Source organism: Scyliorhinus torazame, chromosome 2 (genome assembly GCF_047496885.1).
Source record: "Scyliorhinus torazame isolate Kashiwa2021f chromosome 2, sScyTor2.1, whole genome shotgun sequence".
Lineage (NCBI taxonomy): Eukaryota > Metazoa > Chordata > Chondrichthyes > Carcharhiniformes > Scyliorhinidae > Scyliorhinus > Scyliorhinus torazame.
Genome location: NC_092708.1, coordinates 124,048,156 through 124,069,284, shown reverse-complemented (window position 1 = coordinate 124,069,284; position 21,129 = coordinate 124,048,156). Strand labels below are relative to the sequence as shown.

Below are 21,129 nucleotides of genomic sequence, written 5' to 3'. Positions count from 1 at the left end.
GATAGCCTTCCCTCCGTACTCATACACTGCACCACTGGCCCTCCACAACTGCCCTACTGCCTTCCCCGTGGACACCAGCCCAAACTCCATCTGGATCTTCTGCCTCTCCTTCAACAATCCAGCCTCCGGGGCCTCCTGTCCATACGCAGGATCTCATCCACCATCCTTGCTTTCTCTGCTCGCTCCTCCTTCTCCCTCTGCACTCGGATTGATATAAACTCCCCCCTAATCACTGCCTTGAGTGCCTCCCACAGCGTGGCAGCCGTGACCTCGCCTGTATCATTTAGTTCCACATACCCCCGAATGGCCGCCCTCACCCCTCACACACCTCCTCATCCGCTAACAACTGTAGGTCCAGCCACCACTGCGGGCACTGGGTCCCCCTCCGGTCCACTTGCAAGTCCACACACTGCGGCGTGTGGCCTGAAACCACAATCTGCGAGTACCCCGAGTCGACCACCCCAGCCAATAAAGTCTTACCAACCGCAAAAAAATGATCCGAGAGTTCACCTTGTGCACAGGGGAGAAGTATGAAAACTCCTTCGCCCTCGGTCTCCCAAACCTTCACGGGTCCAACCCCCCACGCGCTCCATGAATCCCTTCAGCTCCTTCGCACCGCGACACCCTCCCCGTCCTCGGGCTCAACCAGTCCAGCCCTGGATCAATGGCTGTGTTAAAGTCCCCCCCCTATAATCAACCAGTAATAGTCGGGATCTTCCCCAGCACTTTCCTCATGAACTCTACATCACCCAATTTGGGGCATAAACATTTACCAGGACCACCGGCATCCACTCCAGCTTCTCACTCACCATCACAAACCTTCCCCACGAATCTGCTACTATATTCCCCACCTCAAACGCCACCCGTTTGTTTACCAGCACCGCCACCCCCCATGTCCTCATGTCTAATCCTGAATGGAAGTCTTGGCCTACCCTACCTTTCCTTAACCTTGTCTAATCCCTGATCTTCAAATGCGTTTCTTATAAAAAGGCCACGTCCGCCTTCAAACTCCTCAGGTGCTCGAAAACACACAACCGTTTAACTGGCCCATTCAGCCCCCTCACGATCCATGTGACCAGCCTGCTCAAAGAACAAAGAAAAATTACAGCACAGGAACAGCGTCCTCCAAGCCTGCGCTGATTCAGATCCTCTATCTAAAACTGTCGTCTATTTTCTAAGGATCTGTATCCCTCTGCTCCCTGTCCATTCATGTGTCTGTCTAGATACATCTTAAATGACGCTATCGTGCCCGCCTCTACCACCTCCGCCAGCAATGCGTTCCAGGCATCCACCACCCTCTGTGTAAAGAACTATCCACGCATATCCCCCTTAAACATTTCCCCTCTCACCTTGAACTCGTGACCCCTAGTCATTGAGTCCCCCACTCTGGGGAAAAAGCTTGTTGCTATCCACCCTGTCTATACCTCTCATGATTTTGTAGACCTCAATGAGGGCCCCCCTCAATCTCCGTCTTTCTAATGAAAATAATCCTAATCTACTCAACCTCTCTTCATAGCTAGCGCCCTCCATACCAGGCAACATGCTGGTGAACCTCCTCTGCACATTCTCCAAAGCATCCACATCCTTTTTGTAATGTGGCGACCAGAACTGTACGCAGTATTCCAAATGTGACCGAACCAAAGTCTTATACAACTGCAACATGACCTGCCAACTCTTGTACTCAATACCCCTTCCGATGAAGGAAAGCATGCCGTATACCTTCTTGACCACTCTATCGACCTGTGCAGCCACCTTCAGGGTACAATGGACCTGAACACCCAGATCTCTCTGTACATCCATTTTCCCCAGGGCTTTTTCATTTACCGTATAGTTCGCTCTTGAATTGGATCTTCCAAAATGCATCACCTCGCATTTGCCCGGATTGAACTCCATCTGCCATTTCTCCGCCCAACTCTCCAATCTATCTATATTCTGCTGTATTCTCTGACAGTCCTCTTCACTATCTGCTACTCCACCAATTTTAGTGTCATCTGCAAACTTGCTAATCAGACCACCTATACCTTCCTCCAGATCATTTATGTATATCACAAACAACAGTGGTCCCAGCACGGATCCCTGTGGAACATCACTGGTCACAGTTCTCCATTTTGAGAAATTCCCTTCCACTACTACTCTCTGTCTCTTGTTGCCCAGCCAGTTCTTTATCCATCTAGCTAGTACACCCTGGACCCCATGAGACCCAATCCCCTGCCGATCAACGATATCCCTTCTTAGGTCAGCCTTGGCCCTGCCACATGCCCCTCCAGGCCCATCTCAGATGATCACCGTCACCACACCCTCCCGTGTTACGCCAGCAGCTCCCCCTCCCCATCCCCCCTTCCCTTAAACAAAACAATCATCCCATCCCGCTCTACTACACTAACCACCCAATCACCCACCACTGCCCTCCCATTAACTAGCCCACCCAGCTAGTCTGGTAGCCCCCACCCAAGGCACCAATGCCTCCTACTCCCTGCTGATTTCCCACCCCCCCTGCTCGCACACCACACAACCAACAATGCAACAAGAACAAAAAAGGTGCAGTCATCCCCAATCGCAACAAAACATCTCGAAGGAGAAAAGTTCTTCAACAACCAACAAAACAAAAGATACAGGAAAGAACCAAAAAAGCACTCATCTCCTCGGCCCTCCTCCACAGTTCAATGTCCTCCTTCACCTGTCAGTCCATTCTCTCTTTAAAAACTCCATCGCCTCCTCTGGTGTTCCAAAATAATGTTCTCAGCTATTAAGGCAAGCCGGGTACAACACGATTGTACCCGGCGGTGCCGGGTTCATCAGCGGGGCTGCACGGTAGCATAGGGGCAGCACAGAAGCATAGTAGTTAGCACAGTTGGTTCACAGCTCCAGGATCGCAGGTTCGATTCCTGGCTTGGTTCAATGTCTTTGTGGAGCCTGCACGTTCTCCTCATGTGTGCGTGGGTTTCCTCCCACAGTCCAAAGGTTGCGCAGGTTAGGTGGATTGGCCATGATAAATTGCTTAGTGTCCAAAAAAGGTTAGGTGGGGTTACGGGAATAAGGTGGAGGTGTGGGGCTTAAGTAGGGTGCTCTTTCCAAGGGCTGGTGCAGACTCGATGGGCTGAGTGGCCTCCTTCTGCACTGTAAAATCTGTAAACATCCCAAATTTCACCCCCTTTTTAAAGAGGGCAGCCTTCACCCGGTTAAACCCGGCTCTCCTCGCCAGGTCCACGCCCAGTACCCAAAGCTCGCTCCCCTCCCAAGTGCATCTCCTCGTCTGCCTCGCCCATCTCAATATCTTCTTGTCCAGGAACTGGTGAAGGCGCATCACCATCGCCCTCGGTGGCTCGTTCACCTGAGACTTTCTCATCAGCGCCCTGTGTGCCCGCGCCCAGTCAACCTCCTGGGGCTGGTCAAAGGCCTCTCTCCAGTCCAACTTGTCCAGCATCTTGGCTACATACGAGCCAGCATCCGCTCCCTCGATGCCTTCAGGCATCCACACGATTCTTAGGGAGTGGTCTCTGGGAGTGGTTTTCCAGATCCTCCACCTTCTCCTTTAACCGCTTCTAGTTCTCTCGCAACAGACCTATTTCAGCCGCCAACGAGGCAAGCTGATCCTCATGCTCCCCCACCGCCTCCTCTACTTTCCGACTAGCCTGGCCCTGGGACTGCTGCCTCGACGGTTCCACCGCCTTGGCTAGATCCTCCTGGGCCTCCAATTCATTTAAAAAGTCCACCAGTTGCTCCGTCAACCATTGGGCAGGCAAGGCAGATCAGACCCTTTACCCACTGCCATCTTGACCTGGGTCGCACGAAAATTCTCCTGCTCCAAGTGCTCCCTTCTTCTCGCTCCATTTCTGTACCATGGATCTATCCACCAGCCCCACCAGTGGAGTCAAACCTTTCTCCAATGACCCCGACACATTTTTTACGCATCCACCCGACAAAGGGGGAAAAGATCAAAAACATAGCCTCGAGCGGGAGCTGCCAAATGTGCGACCACTCACACCATGGCCACCACCGGTAGTTCCCTTTCATATTCCCTCCTGAAGCCACTTCATGTCCTGATCTTTTTTCCTCGCAGGCACATGCACTCGATGAGCCCGAAAGCTGGTCTGAAATGCACTTTTGGCCGCAGTCGGCACCAGAGCATGGCTTCACGCTGGCTCACAGCCAGCCAGCATGAAATGTGTGCTCTGAAATGCTGAGCGCTGCCAGGGAGGGCGGTGAAGAGTGCGGCTGCTGAGAGAGGGGACGGTGCAGACGGTATCATGCAGAATCAAGCAAGTGATAGCATGATACTTAGACCATCAAAAATGTTATTTTCCGAACAATTTATCCCTCCCTGGATGAGGAATGGTGAATAAACATGACCACTGCTTGGCTGATGGGCCCATGCGCCAAGCATAAAAGCACACTGGTCACGTAAAATTAGGACCAATTGCATGCTTAATGGGTTTAATTACCCTTTCAATTGTCAGCAGGCGAGTCTCCAACTCTCGCACATGCCCGCTGAACGTAATATCGCACGAGGGCACCATGTCACCAGAATCCATCATCTCAAGTGATTTCGCATGCACTAGGGTCGGAAACAAGTCCGTTCAAGCTCTGTGAAATTCTGGCCCATCTCGCTACCTCTCCTCCATTAATTAAGTCGTTAGCACTGCTGCCTCACAACGCCAGAGGCCTGAGTTTAATTCCAGCCTTGGACGACTGTCAATGTGGAGTTTGCACTTTCTCCCAGTATCTGCATGAGTTTCCTCCGGGTGCTCCAGTTTCCTCCCACAGTCCAAAGATGTACAGGTTAGGTAGGGTTATGGGGATAGGGCAGGGGCGTGGTGTTCTTTCGGAGGTTTGGTGCAGACTCGATGGGCCGAATGGTCTCGTTCTGCATTTGTAGACGTTCCATGGTTTTTTAAAAAAGTATTTTTATTACCCCCTCGCCCCCCCAACACCACCACCACGGATTGCTGCTGCCAGTTTAATTTTCCCCGAGAAAGTCGACGAACGGCTGCCATCTCCGAGAGAACCCTAGCGTAGACCCTCTTAAGGCAAACTTTATTTTCTCAAGGCTGAGAAACCCAGCCATGTCGTTAACCCAAGTCTCTACACTCGGGAGCTTCGAGTCCCTCCACATTAATAAAATCCGTCTCCGGGCTACTAGGGAGGCAAAGGCCAAGACATCGGCCTCTTTCGCCCCCTGAACTCCCGGGTCTTCTAACACTCCAAAGATCGCTATCTCCGGACTCGGCACCACCCGTGTGTTAAGCACCTTGGACTTTGCCCTCGCAAATCCCTGACAGAACTCTCTAAGCTCTGGGCATGCCCAAAACATGTGGACATGGTTTGCAGGGCTGCCCTTGCACCGCATACAACTGTCTTCTACCCCAAAAAACTTGCTCATTCTCGCTGCCGTCATGTGTGCCCGGTGGACCACCTTAAATTGAATTAGACTGAGCCTGGCACATGATGAGGAGGAATTAACCCTGCCCAGGACCTCTGCCCACAGACCCGCTTCCAAGTCCTCACCGAGCTCCTCCTCCCACTTGCCCTTGACCTCCTCCACCGGGGTTTCCTCCACCTCCTGTAGTTGCTGGTAGATATCCAACACCTTTCCTTACCCCACACAGGTGCCGGAGACCACCCTGTCCTGTATCCTCAGTGGCGGCACCGTCGGTGATGCACGATCAATCACTACTGAAGCGAGATTGTAGTCCAATTGAAGGCTTTAATGAACAAGTAGTTACCCCAGCAGCTCCGGTACAGAATGACTGCTGTGGGTGAAACACAGACTCTTATGCTCCGCCTGCTGGGCGGAACCAGCAGGCAGGTTCCACCACTCGTACTACAGTATAAGGTACATCCCACCTAGGTACCGCAATACCCCTAATATAGCCAACCGCAGTCGGAAAGGCCACTACCTGTTTTTTCAGGAAGGCTCGTACTTGCAGATGTTTAAAGGCGTTTCCTGGCGGCAGATTAAATTTGTCCTCTAGCGCCTTCAAACTGGGAAAGCTTCCGCCTATGAACAGATCTCCCATCCTTCTGATGCCTGCCCTCTGCCAGCTCTGGAACCTACCATCCATCCTATCCGGGACAAACCTGTGGTTGTTACATATCGGGGTCCAGACCGATGCTCCCTCCACCTTCTTGTACCTCCTCCACTGTCCCCAGATCCGCAGTGTTGCCACCACCACCAGACTTGTGGAGTAACGGGTCGGCGAGAACGGCAAAGGAGCCGTTACCAAAGCTCCCAGACAAGTACCTTTACATGACGCCGCCTCCAGCTGCTACCACGCCGCCGCCGCCGCCCCCCCCCCCCCAATCGCCCACTTCCTAACCATAGCTATATTGGCTGCCCAGTAGTAGTTGCGAAAGTTCAGCAGCGCCAACCCCTCTCCCCCCCCCCCCCCCCCCCCCCCCCCCCCCCGACTGCGCTCCAACGGCAATCTCCTTACTCGCGGGGTCTTATTTGCCCACACAAAGCCCGAAATGACCCTACTCACCCACTTAAAAAAGGCCTTAGGTATGAAGATGGGGAGGCACTGAAAGACAAACAAATATCTGGGGCGGACAATCATTTTCACGGTCTGCACCCTCCCTGCCAGTGACACAGGAGCATGTCCCACCTTTAAAGTCCCCTTCCATTTGCTCCACCAACCCAGGTAACGAAAACTTTTCTCTACCATCCTGAGCAGCAGCTCTTTCAGTCTCTCCTCCTGCCCCTTGGCCTGGATCACAAATAACTCGCTTTTTCCCATGTTCAGTTTGTACCGTGAAAATCTACCAAAACCCTCAGGATCCCCGCAGAACCTCCCCCATCCCTTCCACAGGGTCCGAAATGTACAGGAGCAAATCATCCGCTTACAGCGAGACCCGATGTTCCACCACCCCCCCCCCCCCCCCCCGAACCAGTCCCCGCCAGTTCCTCGAGGCTTTCTGCGCCATAGCTAGCGGTTCTATAGCTAGGGCAAATAGTAACGGGGAGAGGGGACACCCCTGCTTCATTCCCCGGTGAAGCTCGAAGTACCCCGACTTCAGCCGGTTTGTACATACACTTGCTACAGGCGCCTGGTACAGCAATTTCACCCAGCCAATAAAGCCCTCACCAAACCCGAACCTCCCCAGCGTTTCCCACAGGTACTCCCACTCCACTCGGTCAAAGGCTTTCGCTGCATCCATCGCTGTTAACACTTTCGCCTCCCCTCCCTCTGAGGGCATCATAATAATATTCAAAAGTCTCCGGACATTGGCGTTCCATGGTTCTAATACATTCCTTAATACCTATCTCTTTGACCAAGCTTTTGATCACCTGTCCTAGTATCGCCTTGCGTGACTTGGTGTCAAATTTTATTGATACAGCTCCTATAAAACACCTCAGGATACATTAAAGATACCACAGCACAATCAAAGGCATCAAGTAAATGAAAGTTTTTGTTGACATGATCCCGAAAGATTTCATGACGGATGGCTAAGCCAGTTACATAGAATCATCGATCATAGAAGTTACAGTGTAGAAGGAGGCCATTCGGCCCATCGGGTCTGCATCAGCTCTTGGAAAGAGCACCCCACTTAAGCCCATGCTTCCACCCTATCCTTGTAACCCAGTAACCACACCTAATATTTTGGACACTAAGGGCCAATTTAGCATGGCCAATCCAGCTAACCTGCTCATCTTTGGACTGTGGGAGGAAACCGGAGCACCCAGAGGAAACCCACACAGACACTGGGAGAAAGTGCAAGCTCCACACAGTCACCCGAGGAATGGAATTGAACCTGGGTCCCTGGAGCTGTGAGGCAGCAGTGCTAACCACCGCGCCACCCACATACGCGCCACATTCATGCAATTCTTTGTTTCTTGGGCATGTAGTGAGAATTGGGGACCATACCAAAGGGATTAACCAGGTTGGAAGAGAGTAAGTCTTGCTGGGGACAAAGGCATTGAAAAATATTGGAGAGCGAGTGGTTAAGCACTTCAATGACTGCAAAGGCAAGATGGAGAACTAGAGAATTAAATGCCGAGGCAATGGGGGCTTATTCCTAGCATGGATAGCTTTGTGAGGAATATGATGTTACATAATCGAATAATTAATTTTATAATGTAAATACTTTATATAAATCTGCATTGCCAGGAATTTAACTTCTGTTATGGTAACCTAATGGTTTTATGTGTTTCAGTTGAAGCTCTGTACAGAGACACTTTTCCTGAATACCTTCAGTACATTTACCTGGTGGCTCCCATATCACTGATGTTGTTGAATCCAATTGGTTTCATCTTCTGTGAAATACAGAAATGGAGGGAAAACATAAACACCCAGCAAAGCAAACTGAAGACTGTTGCACTGGTACTGTTACAGGTTTTTAAAAACCCAATTGTTTTTATGGTCATTGTTGGAATTTGTGGGAATTTTATCTTTGAACAAAAGATTCCGGTGATTATCGGAGAATTTCTGGATGGTCTGGCAAGCTCTTTCAGTGGTTCAGCTCTCTTTTATCTTGGACTTACAATGGTGGGGCAGATCAAGAAGCTGAAAAAAAATTCATTTGTTGCAATTATTCTCCTGATCACAGCCAAACTGTAAGTAGAAAAATCTTGCCATCTGATATAAGTACAATTAGTGCCTGATTCAATTAAGTTAAATTTTCTATACTGTGCATTTAATATGGTTGTGAAGCTTTTTTAATAACTGGATACCTCTTGTGAAATCAAAAAATATTCACAACTGCTTTTTCCCTATATTCACAATGTGTCTGTGACTGACTTCAGGATAGATGTAACAGAGGAAAAGTGTATTTTATCAAAAACGGGAAGGCAAATGAGAAGTAAACATCCATAAGGTTAAAAGGAGGAGGAGGAGGTAAAAGTAGGTGGCACAGGGTGAGTCTGTCAGTCTGGAATTGTCCAGTAAGTATACAGTTCTTGATATCTACACTGAAGGCATGGACTGAGACACAAGAGAGGGTTATCAAGAGCAACAACATGGTATTTGAATTCATTGGGTGGTATCTTCTGCCTTTCCCCATGGTGACTGGAGAGCATTTAATGAGTGAGGAGACCCCTGTTAAACCCATGGTGGGATGGCCTGTGGGTGGCCTTCCTGCCTCATCACTATTTGAGGTCCTAAAGTGGGCAACAAATTCCCACTTAAGGATCTCGTCCTGCTGCTGCTGTATTAACCCAGCAGCAGGCTGGGGGTTCACCATGTGGGGAGCGCAACAAGCAAACTGGCATATTTGCTTCCTGGTTGTCTGGAGAGCGGCTTCTTTGCTCCAAAGCACTCGGTGCCTGATAGAGGAACCCAGTGTCAGGAAGGTGAAGGATGGGGGTGGGGGAATGACTGCCCTTGCTGCTGACTCCAACCAAGCAACCCCATTCACTCACCTGCCTGAGTCTCTCCTTGACCTAATGTCTTGGGTCAGTGTAATAATGGCAGCAGCCACCACCTCCCTGGTAGTAGTGTTGAGTACAGAAGAGCCGGTGAATCAGTCCCTGATCCCAGGTGAAGCCCATTGCTATTCTGCCAAGTGCCTGAGTAGCAAACATTCAGTGGACTTTCCCGAAAAGAGGGGATGCAGGGTTCCCTCTGGCTTTTTAGCTGACAGACCAGGTGAGGAATTTCTCCTGGCCTTCAATCCCAATGAATCCTGAAAAAAGGCGGAATGATGTTGCGATGCCTAGCTGACTTCACGATAATTGGATTTGATTTCCCGCAGGCACAGAAACCTACCTCTCTTTGCCGACAACAGAAACTCCTGTCGCTTCCACATATGTTTATTCACAAGGGCATAAAATATGAGATATGGCAGCAGCTGTAACTTCTATAATGAAGGAGACAAACATTTTGGAAAGAATCTTCCCAGGCAAAGAGAGGTAGGTTTATGGGACTGTGGGAAATCAAATCCAATTATCGTGAAGTCGGCTAGGCATCGCAACATCATTCCGCCTTTTTTCAGGATTCATTGGGGCGGGATTGAAGGCCAGGAGAAATTCTCCACCTGGTCTGTCGGGAAACCAACTTAAGAACTGTTTTAACGCTCCATTCTGGATTTAATAGCCTAATTCTGCTGCTATATCTTATGGTCTTATGATCAGGGGTTATAGGGAGAAGGCAGGAGAATGGGGACGAGAAAAATATCAGCCATGATTGAATGACGGAGCAGACTCGATGGGCCGAGTGGCCTAATTCTGCTCCTAGGTCTTATGGCTCCTGTTTCCTTACCCGTTCAACTCGCCAGGTTCAGCGAGGAGAATGAACAACAGGAATAGCTTCAGCTTCTTCAATGAAACTGGCAAGCTTGTAAGGCTTTGATCAGTGAAACTGAAGAACCCCCAGCCATGGCCAGGGAAGAGACTGCTGTTCAAAGCATTTCTTCTGTCCGAGAATACTTTCCCTACTTGACACATGCAAGGCACTTCATCTGTCTAGCTGCTGCACACCCCGGCTGAGCAGGCAGTAATTGATAAGGTGCTTGTCACTGCAGGGTCACTATTTGGCACTTGACAGTGTTATGCCATACACCTTTCCTGTCCTTGAGATCCTCAATTATCTTGATGCACTCTCCCCAAGTTGGAGAGACTGCAGTTCTGCCACTTGGGGAGCCCATAGTTGGGAAGTGATAATCTTTATTGTCACAAGTAGGCTTACATTAACATTGCAATGAAGTTACTGTGAAAAGCCCCTAGTTGCCACATTCCGGCGCCTGTTCGGGTACACAGGGAGAATTTAGAATGTTCAAATTACCTAACAGCACGTCTTTCGGGGCTTGTGGGAGGAAACCGGAGCACCCGGAGGTAACCCACGCAGACATGGGGAGAACGTGCAAACTCCACACAGACAGTGACCCAAGCCAGGAATCGAACCTGGGACCCTGGAGCTATGAAGCAACAGTGCTACCCACTGTGCTATCGTGCTGCCTTAGTTAATGCTGTGGCTTTGCGAAAGGGCACCCATTAGTCAAACGGGTTCCTTACCTACAATTGGGCTGGCATTTCAGCAGGGATTAAGTGCAGAAAGATTTCACCCTTTGTTTTGCAGCCATGACTGGGAGTCCTGAATGGGATGTTACAGGACTCCAGGGAGAATGGAAAAAGTTACCAAATGTGACCAGAGGTAGTGGTTCATGTAGCTATCAGTGTAGTGGGAAAGAGTAAAATCAACATTTTGTAGAGTTTCAGAGATGGACTAAATATTGATGTATGAGACTTTGAGGATAGTTAAAATAGATAAACATGAAATAGGAGACATATTTGGATGGATTGGACAGTGGCAAAACCAGAGAAAGGAAATGGTTGTTAGGGGTCAGTGATGCCAGGTTGCCACAGGTTAGTGCTAAGTTTTTTTTAAATAAAGCTTATGTAAATGATTTTTGTACTGTGGGCAGAAATAAAGTTGCATACGTTTATAGAAAACACCAATTGAGAGGAAAATGCAAAATATAAAGGGATCTGGGCAAGTTGGAAAGGTGGGTTAATGGGTGGTAAATGCCATTTAATGTGTACAAGTGCAAGATAATGATAATAGATAAAGACTTGGAAGATAATCTAAAGGCTCTAGGTTATTGTATTTGCATATGTATTATTGAATTTCATAGTAATTCAGTCTTTGTGAAGCATGTTGACCAGTTTGAAATATGCAAATATTATGACAAATATAAATTACAAAGCATAAATGATCTTCTCTCATTTATGCTATCACATTAAATCTCTTTTCTGTGTCCCTGTTCTTTGCGTGCTCTTTTAAAAAATATATCTTATTCCAACCAATGCAAATAAAATTCACAAATAAAAAACACTCAAGTATATTACAAACAGTTCGTCATTTTCTTTTTACAAACTACTATTATTGTCCCCCCCTCCCCCATAATTGATTTCCCACTAATTGCTGGTCACAGACAGATCTTTAAAGAAAGCAATGAACAGGTTCCACTCTGAGTAAAACCCTTCCGATCCCCGAATGGCATATTTAAACTTTTCCAGTTGCAGAAATTGTGCCAACCCTGCCAAGGCCCTAGATGGCATCGCCGACCTCCATCCAAGCAGAACTTGTCGCCAGACAATCAGAGGAGCGGGGGCCAAGGTGTCAACCCTCTTCCTCCACTGAGCAGCTCCGACAAGCCCGACACCCCAAAGATCTCCACCAGTGGGCAAGGTTCCAACCTAACCACCATAATCACTGACATGGGGCGAGATTCTCCCATTCGGCGGCAGAGTGTCCAAGCCGTCGGAAACGCCGTCACGTTTCATGACGGCGTGAACAGGCCACTGGGAGAACCGATTCTGGCCCCTACAGGGGGCCAGCACGGCGCTGGAGCGGTTCATGCCGCTCCAGCCTCCCACCCCGGCACAAACTGTGCACCACGGGACCCGCGCATGCGCAGTGGCACCGGCGCCAACCCGCGCATGCGCGGTGGCCTCCCTCAACTTGCCGGCCCCGATGCAACAAGCCGTGGGAGTTCAGGGGCTGGCGCGTAAGAAAATAGGGGAGCGCGAGGCCGGCCCGCCGATCGGTGGGCCCCAACTGCGGGCCAGGCTCCATCGGAGGCACCCCCCGGGGTCGGAGCCGACCCCCTCCCCCAAACAGGTCGCCCCCCCCCCCGACACTTCGCGCAGAGTTCCTGCCGTTTGCGACCAGGTGTGGATGGCGCTGGCGGGACACTGCCTTTTTAGAGCAGCCGCTCGGCTCATTTGGGCTGGAGAATCGGCGGCCCAGCCGCGTACAGCAGCCCGCGACCGGCTCCGCGCCGGCGCCGATGGCGCCGACTCTCCACTCTGAATTGCGTGTCGGGGCGGCGTAGCCCGGTTGTGGGGATTCTCCGGCCCGGCCCCGGGCTGGGAGAATCCCGCTCCCGGTATTAAAGAACAAAACCAATTTTGGCCAGAACCAGAACATGTGCGAGTGGTTCGCTGGCAATCCGTAAATACCACTCACACCTATCCTCCACATCGGGAGAACTCACTCGTGCGCTCGAGTCATGTGCACCCTGTGGATTACTTTAAATTGTATCAAGCTCAGCCTGATGAAAGAGGAAGTAGAATTTACCCTACACAAAATCTCACTCCAGGCCCCTCCCTCCAGCCCCAAGCCCAATTCCTCTTCCTACTTCCCCGTACTCTTTTTTTTTAATTATAAAATATATATTTAAAGTACCCAATTCTGTTTTTTCCAACTAAGGGGCTATTTACATTGGCCAATTCACCTAGCTTGCACATCTTTGGGCTGAGACCCATGCAGACATGGGGAGAATGTGCAAACTCCACACAGACAGTGACCTGGGGCTGGGATCAAACTCAGGTCCTCAGCGCCGTGAGGCTGCAGTGCTAACCCCTTTATCACTTATAATGCAGCCTTCCCCATCTCCAGCAACCACACATGCATGTCCAATTCATCACAAGACAACATTCTATCTATCAGTGTAGTCTAGGCAACTGGGGGAATGAAGAGAATTCTTTGCGAACAAAGTCCCACACCTGCATATACCTAAACTTGCTCCTGCTCGGGAGTTAGTATTTTTCCTTCAACTCATCCAGTCCCACAAACCTGTCCTTCACAAACAGATTCCTGATCGTCTCGATCCCCTCCCTCTTCCAAAGCCTATACATTGTATCTATCCCAGACGGTGCAAATCTATGATTTCTGTAGATTGGCGACAGTACTGACATGCCCCATAATCTAAAATGTTGCCTGGATTGATTCCAGATTTTTAAAGATGCCATCAGTACCCAGTTTATTGTGAATTTGGCCAAGGAAAATGGGAGAGAGGCAGTAACCAATGGCCTTAAACTCCACCCCAATCTAGCGCCGGCATCTCCACATCATGGATACCTCTCCACTCATTCAACGATCTAAGTGCGATAGCCAAGGGTTCAATTACTAGCGTGAACAACAACGGACGTCCCTGTCTCATGTCCCTGTACAGATTGAAATACCCTAAGCTCACCGTGTTAGTCCAGACACTCGCTGTGGGAACACTATATAAAAGCCTCACACAGGAGATAAATGTTGGCCCAAACCCAAACCATCCCAGAACCTGGACGAGGTACCTCCATTCCACCGGATCAAAACTTTCTCTTCATCCATGGAGATGATTACTTCAGACACCTCCCTCTTAGATGGGGACAGAGGCCTCTACCATTTTCTCCTCTTCAGAGGCTTGAGTACCTTCTGAATCCGACGAGGATCCCTTACCCGACCTCTGCCTTGTGTTGTATTCACCAGACATCACTCGAAAGAAGGGAACTTATTCTAGTATACGGCACCAATCTCTTCCCCCAAAATACCTGTTAACAAGGGAGAAGGGGCCAAATAAATACCAAATCCCCAGGCGTGAGTCACTGCATGTGCAACTGTTTACCTCCTATCTGCCACCGGAGGTCATGGGCGGGATTCTCTGAAATGGAGGCAGAGTGTTTGCGCCGTCGTGAACGCCGTTAAGGTTCATGACGGCGCAAAACGGCCCCTATCCCGACCGATTCAGGGCCCGATAATGGGCTAGGAGCGGCGCCGCGTCATTTACATGTGCCAGGCCTTGGCGTCGCGTAAAGGCGGCGCCGCATACATGACGCGGCTGGCGCCGCATAACTGGCGTCACCCGCGCATGCGTGGTTGCCTTCCTCTCCGAGTCCGCTCCGCAAGAAGACGTCAGACGGATCTTGCGGGGCTGCGGAAGAAAGGAGGTCCTCCTTCAGAGAGGACGGCCCGACGATCGGTGGGCACCGATCGCGGGCTACACCCTATTTGAGGCCCCACCCGGTGCAGGATCTCCCCCCCCCCCCCCCCCCCCCCCGCCCCCGGCAGGCCGCCCCCCCAGCGTCCCCGCGCTGTTCCCGCCGGCAGCGACCAGATGTGGACGGCGCCGGGGGGAAGCCGCCGTTTTGGGCTGGCCGCTCAGCCCATCCGGGCCTGAGAATAGCAGGGGTGCCGGAGAATCGCCATTTTGGGTGCCTCGTGCGATTCTCCGGCCTGCACCGCGCGGAACTTGACGGGGCCGTTCTCGCTGCTTGGGGGAATCGCGGGAGGGCGTCGGACCGGCGTTGCGGGAAAATCTGGCGACCCAGGCGATTCTCCCAACCGGCGCGGGAGCTGAGAATCGCGCTCCATGTGTCCCAATCCCAACTACTAGTTCACACACACACCCACACACACATGCTTGCACTTGTTCACTGCTCCTTTTCACTTTTTAGTTGGATCTTTCTCACTACCTATTATCGCTATCTATTTTCAGTTGTGTTCATTCATTCTGAATCACGTTTGTTCTTATCTCACAAAATCGCGCCTGCAATTTTGGCCTCCCTTCCTTATGAACTCCGTGCTCTTTCACTTGTTTCCCTTTTCCCTTCATTCATTGCACATCTTTCCCATTGCTCACTCCTGTGTTCTTGTTCTTTCTTCTCCAACCGTTGCATATTCTCTGTTTCCATGCCACAGTGTTGGGTGATTAACTTCATAGTCTAGGTTTAACAATTCACTGAAATTCAAGTTGGGAATTTGAAAATTGTCATCAAACTTCTCAAAAGGGCAATATGATTAATTATTAATGTTTCATTTAATTTTAATGATACATCTGTGTTTTAAAATTCATAGATTGGTCCTTCCTCTCATCAGCCGTGAGATGGTGGAATTACTAGATAATGGCAGTACAGAGGCTAACTACACCAGTCTCTCGAACTATGCATTTTTATATGGCGTTTTCCCAACAGCACCAAGCGTAGCTATATATGCAAGTCAGTACAATATGGAAATTGAAATCGTAAGTATGTAGAGGATCACTCTCATTTTAAATTTCAGAAAGGAACGTTTTTTACAAAGCAAGGATATATTAAGGATACAATATATTTTAAAAAGTGGGTATTTAAGAGTTTGCAGTCTTTTGAATTACATTTTCAGTCTTCATCTGACTCCCGCGTACTAAGTAACTCAAGCCTCAGAAAAATTTAGAATGGATACTGCTGGATAAGCTTATAATGCACTTTCCAACCAAAACCATGATGTTTGTTTTCTGTGGAATTACTGACTTTTGAGGACTGAAGACAGTATGTAAAGGAAACGCTCATTTAGCCAATCATGAGTCAATGATATCGCATGCATTTTTCTTCTGTTTCTACCTCACAATTTATGAATGACATGGATATGAAATTATTTTTGTAGGTGACATCCGGGATGGTGATAAATACATTTGTATCTGCTCCCATTATGTATTTGTCCGCATGGCTTTTGACAATTCCATCGATGCACACACATGTGTTGCAATCTGAAATTCGGAACATCAGCTTTGACATAAGCATAGTCACCCTCATTTTTCTGGTTAGTACGTAGCTTCTGTAAAAACATTCCTTTTTAATATTACACATCTGCTGAAGCATACTATCACTGCTCTTGAAAAATTATTTGTTGTTGGCAGTAAAGTTATTGTTAATTTATAATCTATGTGGTTGGTTTACATTTTGAGGTGTTGGTTGACTTGCAGTTTAAATTGCTGCTAAATTTTATATCATTAAAGTCTCATTAGTTCACTCAAAATTATCTTTTTGGATAATGATGCTTCCAAACTCCAGCAATACCAGTGCAATCCTGTCACACTTCAGAACTCTCCACCCTGGTTCTGACAAAGACCAGGATCATCCCCAGTTATATCAATACCCCTGACTGTCCTTGAGTGCAGCTCAATCTTCTTTCATCTTAACGACCAGACATTTATCTCAAGTTGCTAAATGCTAGGTATTCACTTCCAATGGCATAAGTATACTTTTATTGTTATAAAACCATGATCTGCGTGATAGACACACATACATAATATATGTAGTGATATTCAGATATCAATATACATGATCAATGTATGTAAATGTAGTACAGTCATTTCAACACTAGATGGCTCACAGTCAGATACTATAAGAATTGGTTTCCCGCCTTTTCTAAGTCAGATGAGAGGATGATGTGATTCAGAACAGTGTACAAGAAAGACATAGAATAGCTAGAGTGAGAGAAGTTGGAACTAGTTTATTATAATAGTGTATAGTTATATAGTTATCTGTATTGTACTTTAATTCTTTATTGGTAGTTTAGTATTGAGTAAAAGGACTCACAGTTTATTATTTTATTACTCATTAAATAGTTCATCTTTCAACAAGAATATTGTTGGTCATTTTATCATCCTGGTGGATTCAAGAGTAATATATATATATTTTAGATAAGTCATTATTTAAAATATAACAATATATATACAAAAATACATCTGTGCACTTCGCATCAACCGTACCATCATGGAAATTAACTTCTACACACCCTGATCTAATATCTCGTACATTGTAATCCTTCTTCAGCTGATGACTACATTCAGCTTTGACTCTGTACAGCGATACGGGCAAATAACTATATAGAATTAGATATAACCACAGTATAGTAACACTGAAGGATGAAGGAAAATTGAGACTTTCAGAATTCAATTGTTAATATTTTAAAATAATGGGTGGGATTCTCCCAAGCCCCCGCTGGCGTGTTTGGTGGTTGGCACAGTGCGAGAATATGACGAGAGGGCCAGAAATCAGTTTCATGCCGGTGTGAATTTATAGCAGGATCCTCCACGGGTGCCCGCCATGGCAGATTGGAAAACCCACCAGAGGATGGCGTAAACCTCATCGGCATCCTATTAATGGAGCAGATAAAGGCCCGACCCCCACACCAGATTCTCCATGATGTCGCCAGAAAACACTTTGGCACGAAACACGTTCATATAAAGTAGCTTGCATGTCAGAATTCAACGGAACAATGCCTGAGGATGCCTCCAGAGTTCAGGTTGGAGGCTGCCTGCACCTCTGGAACACCCACAGTAATAGTGGGTTGGAGTGCATCTGTAGGTGGATCGATGTCCTGGAGGGGATCTTTGTTAAACAAAGATATTAAGGGCCAAAGGCAGGTATATGGAGTTAGACACAGGTCAGCCATGATCTCATTGAATGGCAGGACATTTTCAGGAGGCCTACCTATTTTCTTCAATGGTGGGCCAGTGATGTTGGGCGCCTTTTCAATATGACACCCGGGCACAATGGCGGACTATAATAATAATAATAATATGTGCCAACCAGGCTTGTCCCACCACTGTATACAGCATGAAACAACCAGGTTTATAATTAATGAGGTTGGGGAAAGAAGATTAGGTGTGTTTTCCCGCTGGCCACCTCAGCGGGAAACACTCCACGTTCCTGCCCCCCGCCACAGCACTTAGTCTCAAATTGGGAGAATTCTGCACTGTAAAGTCTATTCTATGGTAATTCTGCCCAGTGAGTATGCTTGCTCATTACATCCTGATTTACTTCAGCATTACCCTCAACAGAACAAACACACCCATTTGGGTGACCGTCTGATCTATTTAATTTAAAAAATATCGGTAAGCCTGAAGTAACTATTTCCAGTTTATATTGAAATAAATTGAATATTCTGTGAATAGGCACATGAATTATACAATCAAAATGGGAACCTTTGTGGCACATATGTGTCTGGTTCTTTGTTTCAATTTATTGTATGGACTGTATAATCTGTATTGCAACAGTATGTTGATTTTACTTAACAATCAAGACAGCCACTATTTTTTCTGTGGGCTCCGAGCATTCACCTTCAAAAGGGTTTCAGTGGTTTCTGTCCAATTTCACCGCACAAAATTGCATAAATCTGTACGTTACTATCTCACCCAAAAGATTCCATCAGTACAGCACTGAAGTGTCACCCTAAATTATGTGCACCAGTGTCTGGAGGCAAGCTTGATATCACAGCCTTGGAGACCAGAATGCTACCACTGATCTAATTGTGATGAATGAACCTAAATTTACAGTTGAAATTATAACATAAATCTATAAAAAGGGTCAATCAATTCAATATAAAATAGCTGTATCAGCCCGCTTTACCTCTGCTGTGTTCCAAGTTCCTAAAAATTATCTGAGTAAGATCCATGATTCACAAGGCAGCCTCAGTCTCAATTGACACTGATTTCCAACCCTACCCTCGCACTATAAACCATTCCCCTGCCACAACTCCTTCCCTACTATTACTCCAACTCTTCTTTTGCCAGCCTTACACCTCCTCGCCGACAAACGCTGACTAGCTTGCCTGTCTTATTTATTTAAATTTTACAAGTCCTGGAAAAGTGCACTTCAGTACTCAGCCACTTGAAGGAGCATTCAAAGGTCACAACCAATATCACAGGTCTTCAGTAAAACAAAGTCAACAGGCAAGTACAATTTGAAACCCAGCTGTGCGAATGTTGCAGTGAAACTTTATTTGCATTGTCCCTGATGCCACTCCTTCCTCATCTGTTTGCATTTACTCATGTATACGCCTCCACCACTGTTTAGATATGATTACTCTGGTGCCTATTCTGTGACTGCTAATGATGTATTTCTAGTGGTACACGCTCAATCTGATTCCTTTATCATTATTGCACCCTGTACTCTAAAGTGATAGCCGAGATTACTCAGAACACATACTCAGCAACTGACTAATGCATTCTGCTATTCTCCATTTCTCCTGTTCTTTATAAATCTTTAATCTTTAACTTACCATGACCAAAGCTATGCGATCCATCTGTACTTGAATGAAACTTTAAAAAATGTAATTTATCTGAGATGTCTGAAAGTGCTACAATTGAGCACGGTAGCACAGTGGTTAGCACAGTTGCTTCACAGCTCCAGGATCCGAGGTTCGATTCCCGGATTGGGTCACTGTCTGTGCGGGATCTGCGCGTTTTCACCGTGCCTGCATGGGTTTCCTCCGGTGCTCCGGTTTCCTCCCACAGTCCAAAGATGTGCAGGATAGGTGGATTGGCCGTGCTAAATTGCCTTAGTGTCCAAAAGGTGGGGTGGGATTGCTGCGTTACGGGGATGGGGTGGAGGTGTGGGCTTGGGTAGGGTGCTCTTTCCAAGGGCCGGTACAGACTCGATGGGCCGAATGGCCTCCTTCTGCACTGTAAATTCTATGATTGCCTCAGATTCTTATCAGTAGTTGAGTAGCTAAATCATCATATTTTTGCCTAGGTCTATTTAGACCTGGTGGTCTCAAAGAGCTAGACCAGGTTAAGAACACCCCTAACTTAGTAACAAACCTGTTGGACTTTAACCTGGTGTTGTAAGACTTCTTACTGTGCCCACCCCAGTCCAATGCCGGCATCTCCACATCATTAGTAGCAAATGACTTTGCACACAGCAGTGCCATTATCTGTATAAGCAAAAGAACTATGAATATACAAATACTTAATATTGTTATAATGGTTCTGCAATAAATCAACATTTCCTTTGAATTACCAAATACAATGCCATGGGAAAACTATTATTTATATATTAGTTAATATTAACCACTTAAAAATGCTGATCAAAGAATATTTTTAAAAGCTGATTAATTGATGGGCACGGGAGCAATAGGTCAGAAGGTGAGAGCATTGAGGGAGAACTAGGGAATAGGGACAGTGTGGCTCTGAGGCAGAGCAGACAGGGAGAAGTTGCTGAACACAGCGGGTCTGGTGGCCTGAAGTGCATACGTTTTAATGCAAGGAGCATTATGGGTAAGGCAGATGAACTTAGAGCTTGGATTAGTACTTGGAACTATGATGTTGTTGCCATTACAGAGACCTGGTTGAGGGAAGGGCAGGATTGGCAGCTAAACGTTCCAGGATTTAGATGTTTCAGGCGGGATAGAGGGGGATGTAAAAAGGTAGGTGGAGTTGCGCTACTGGTTCGGGAGAATATCACAGCTGTACTGCGAGAGGACACCTCAGAGGGCAGTGAGGCTATATGGGTAGAGATCAGGAATAAGAAGGGTGCAGTCACAATGTTGGGGGTATACTACAGGCCTCCCAACAGCCAGCGGGAGATAGAGGAGCAGATAGGTAGACAGATTTTGGAAAAGAGTAAAAACAACAGGTTTGTGGTGATGGGAGACTTCAACTTCCCCAATATTGACTGGGACTCACTTAGTGCCAGGGGCTAAGACGGGGCGGAGTTTGTAAGGAGCATCCAGGAGGGCTTCTTAAAACAATATGTAGACAGTCCAACTAGGGAAGGGGCAGTACTGGACCTGGTATTGGGGAATGAGCCCGGCCAGGTGGTAGATGTTTCAGTAGGGGAGCATTTCGGTAACAGTGACCACAATTCAGTAAGTTTTAAAGTACTGG

The 21,129-nt window shown here is 47.7% G+C and overlaps 1 protein-coding gene across 3 annotated transcripts in view; it reads left to right on the top strand.

Moving 5' to 3' along the window:
- Positions 1-21,129, top strand: part of LOC140391655 (lysosomal cholesterol signaling protein-like) — a 163,617-nt gene that overhangs the window by 58,512 nt on the left and 83,976 nt on the right. For all 3 annotated transcript variants that reach the window (XM_072476355.1, XM_072476365.1, XM_072476375.1), the window contains exons 3-5: positions 8,155-8,554; positions 15,558-15,723; positions 16,122-16,277. In XM_072476355.1, the coding sequence (XP_072332456.1) occupies positions 8,155-8,554; positions 15,558-15,723; positions 16,122-16,277 (722 nt within the window). The remainder of the gene's footprint in view (positions 1-8,154; positions 8,555-15,557; positions 15,724-16,121; positions 16,278-21,129) is intronic.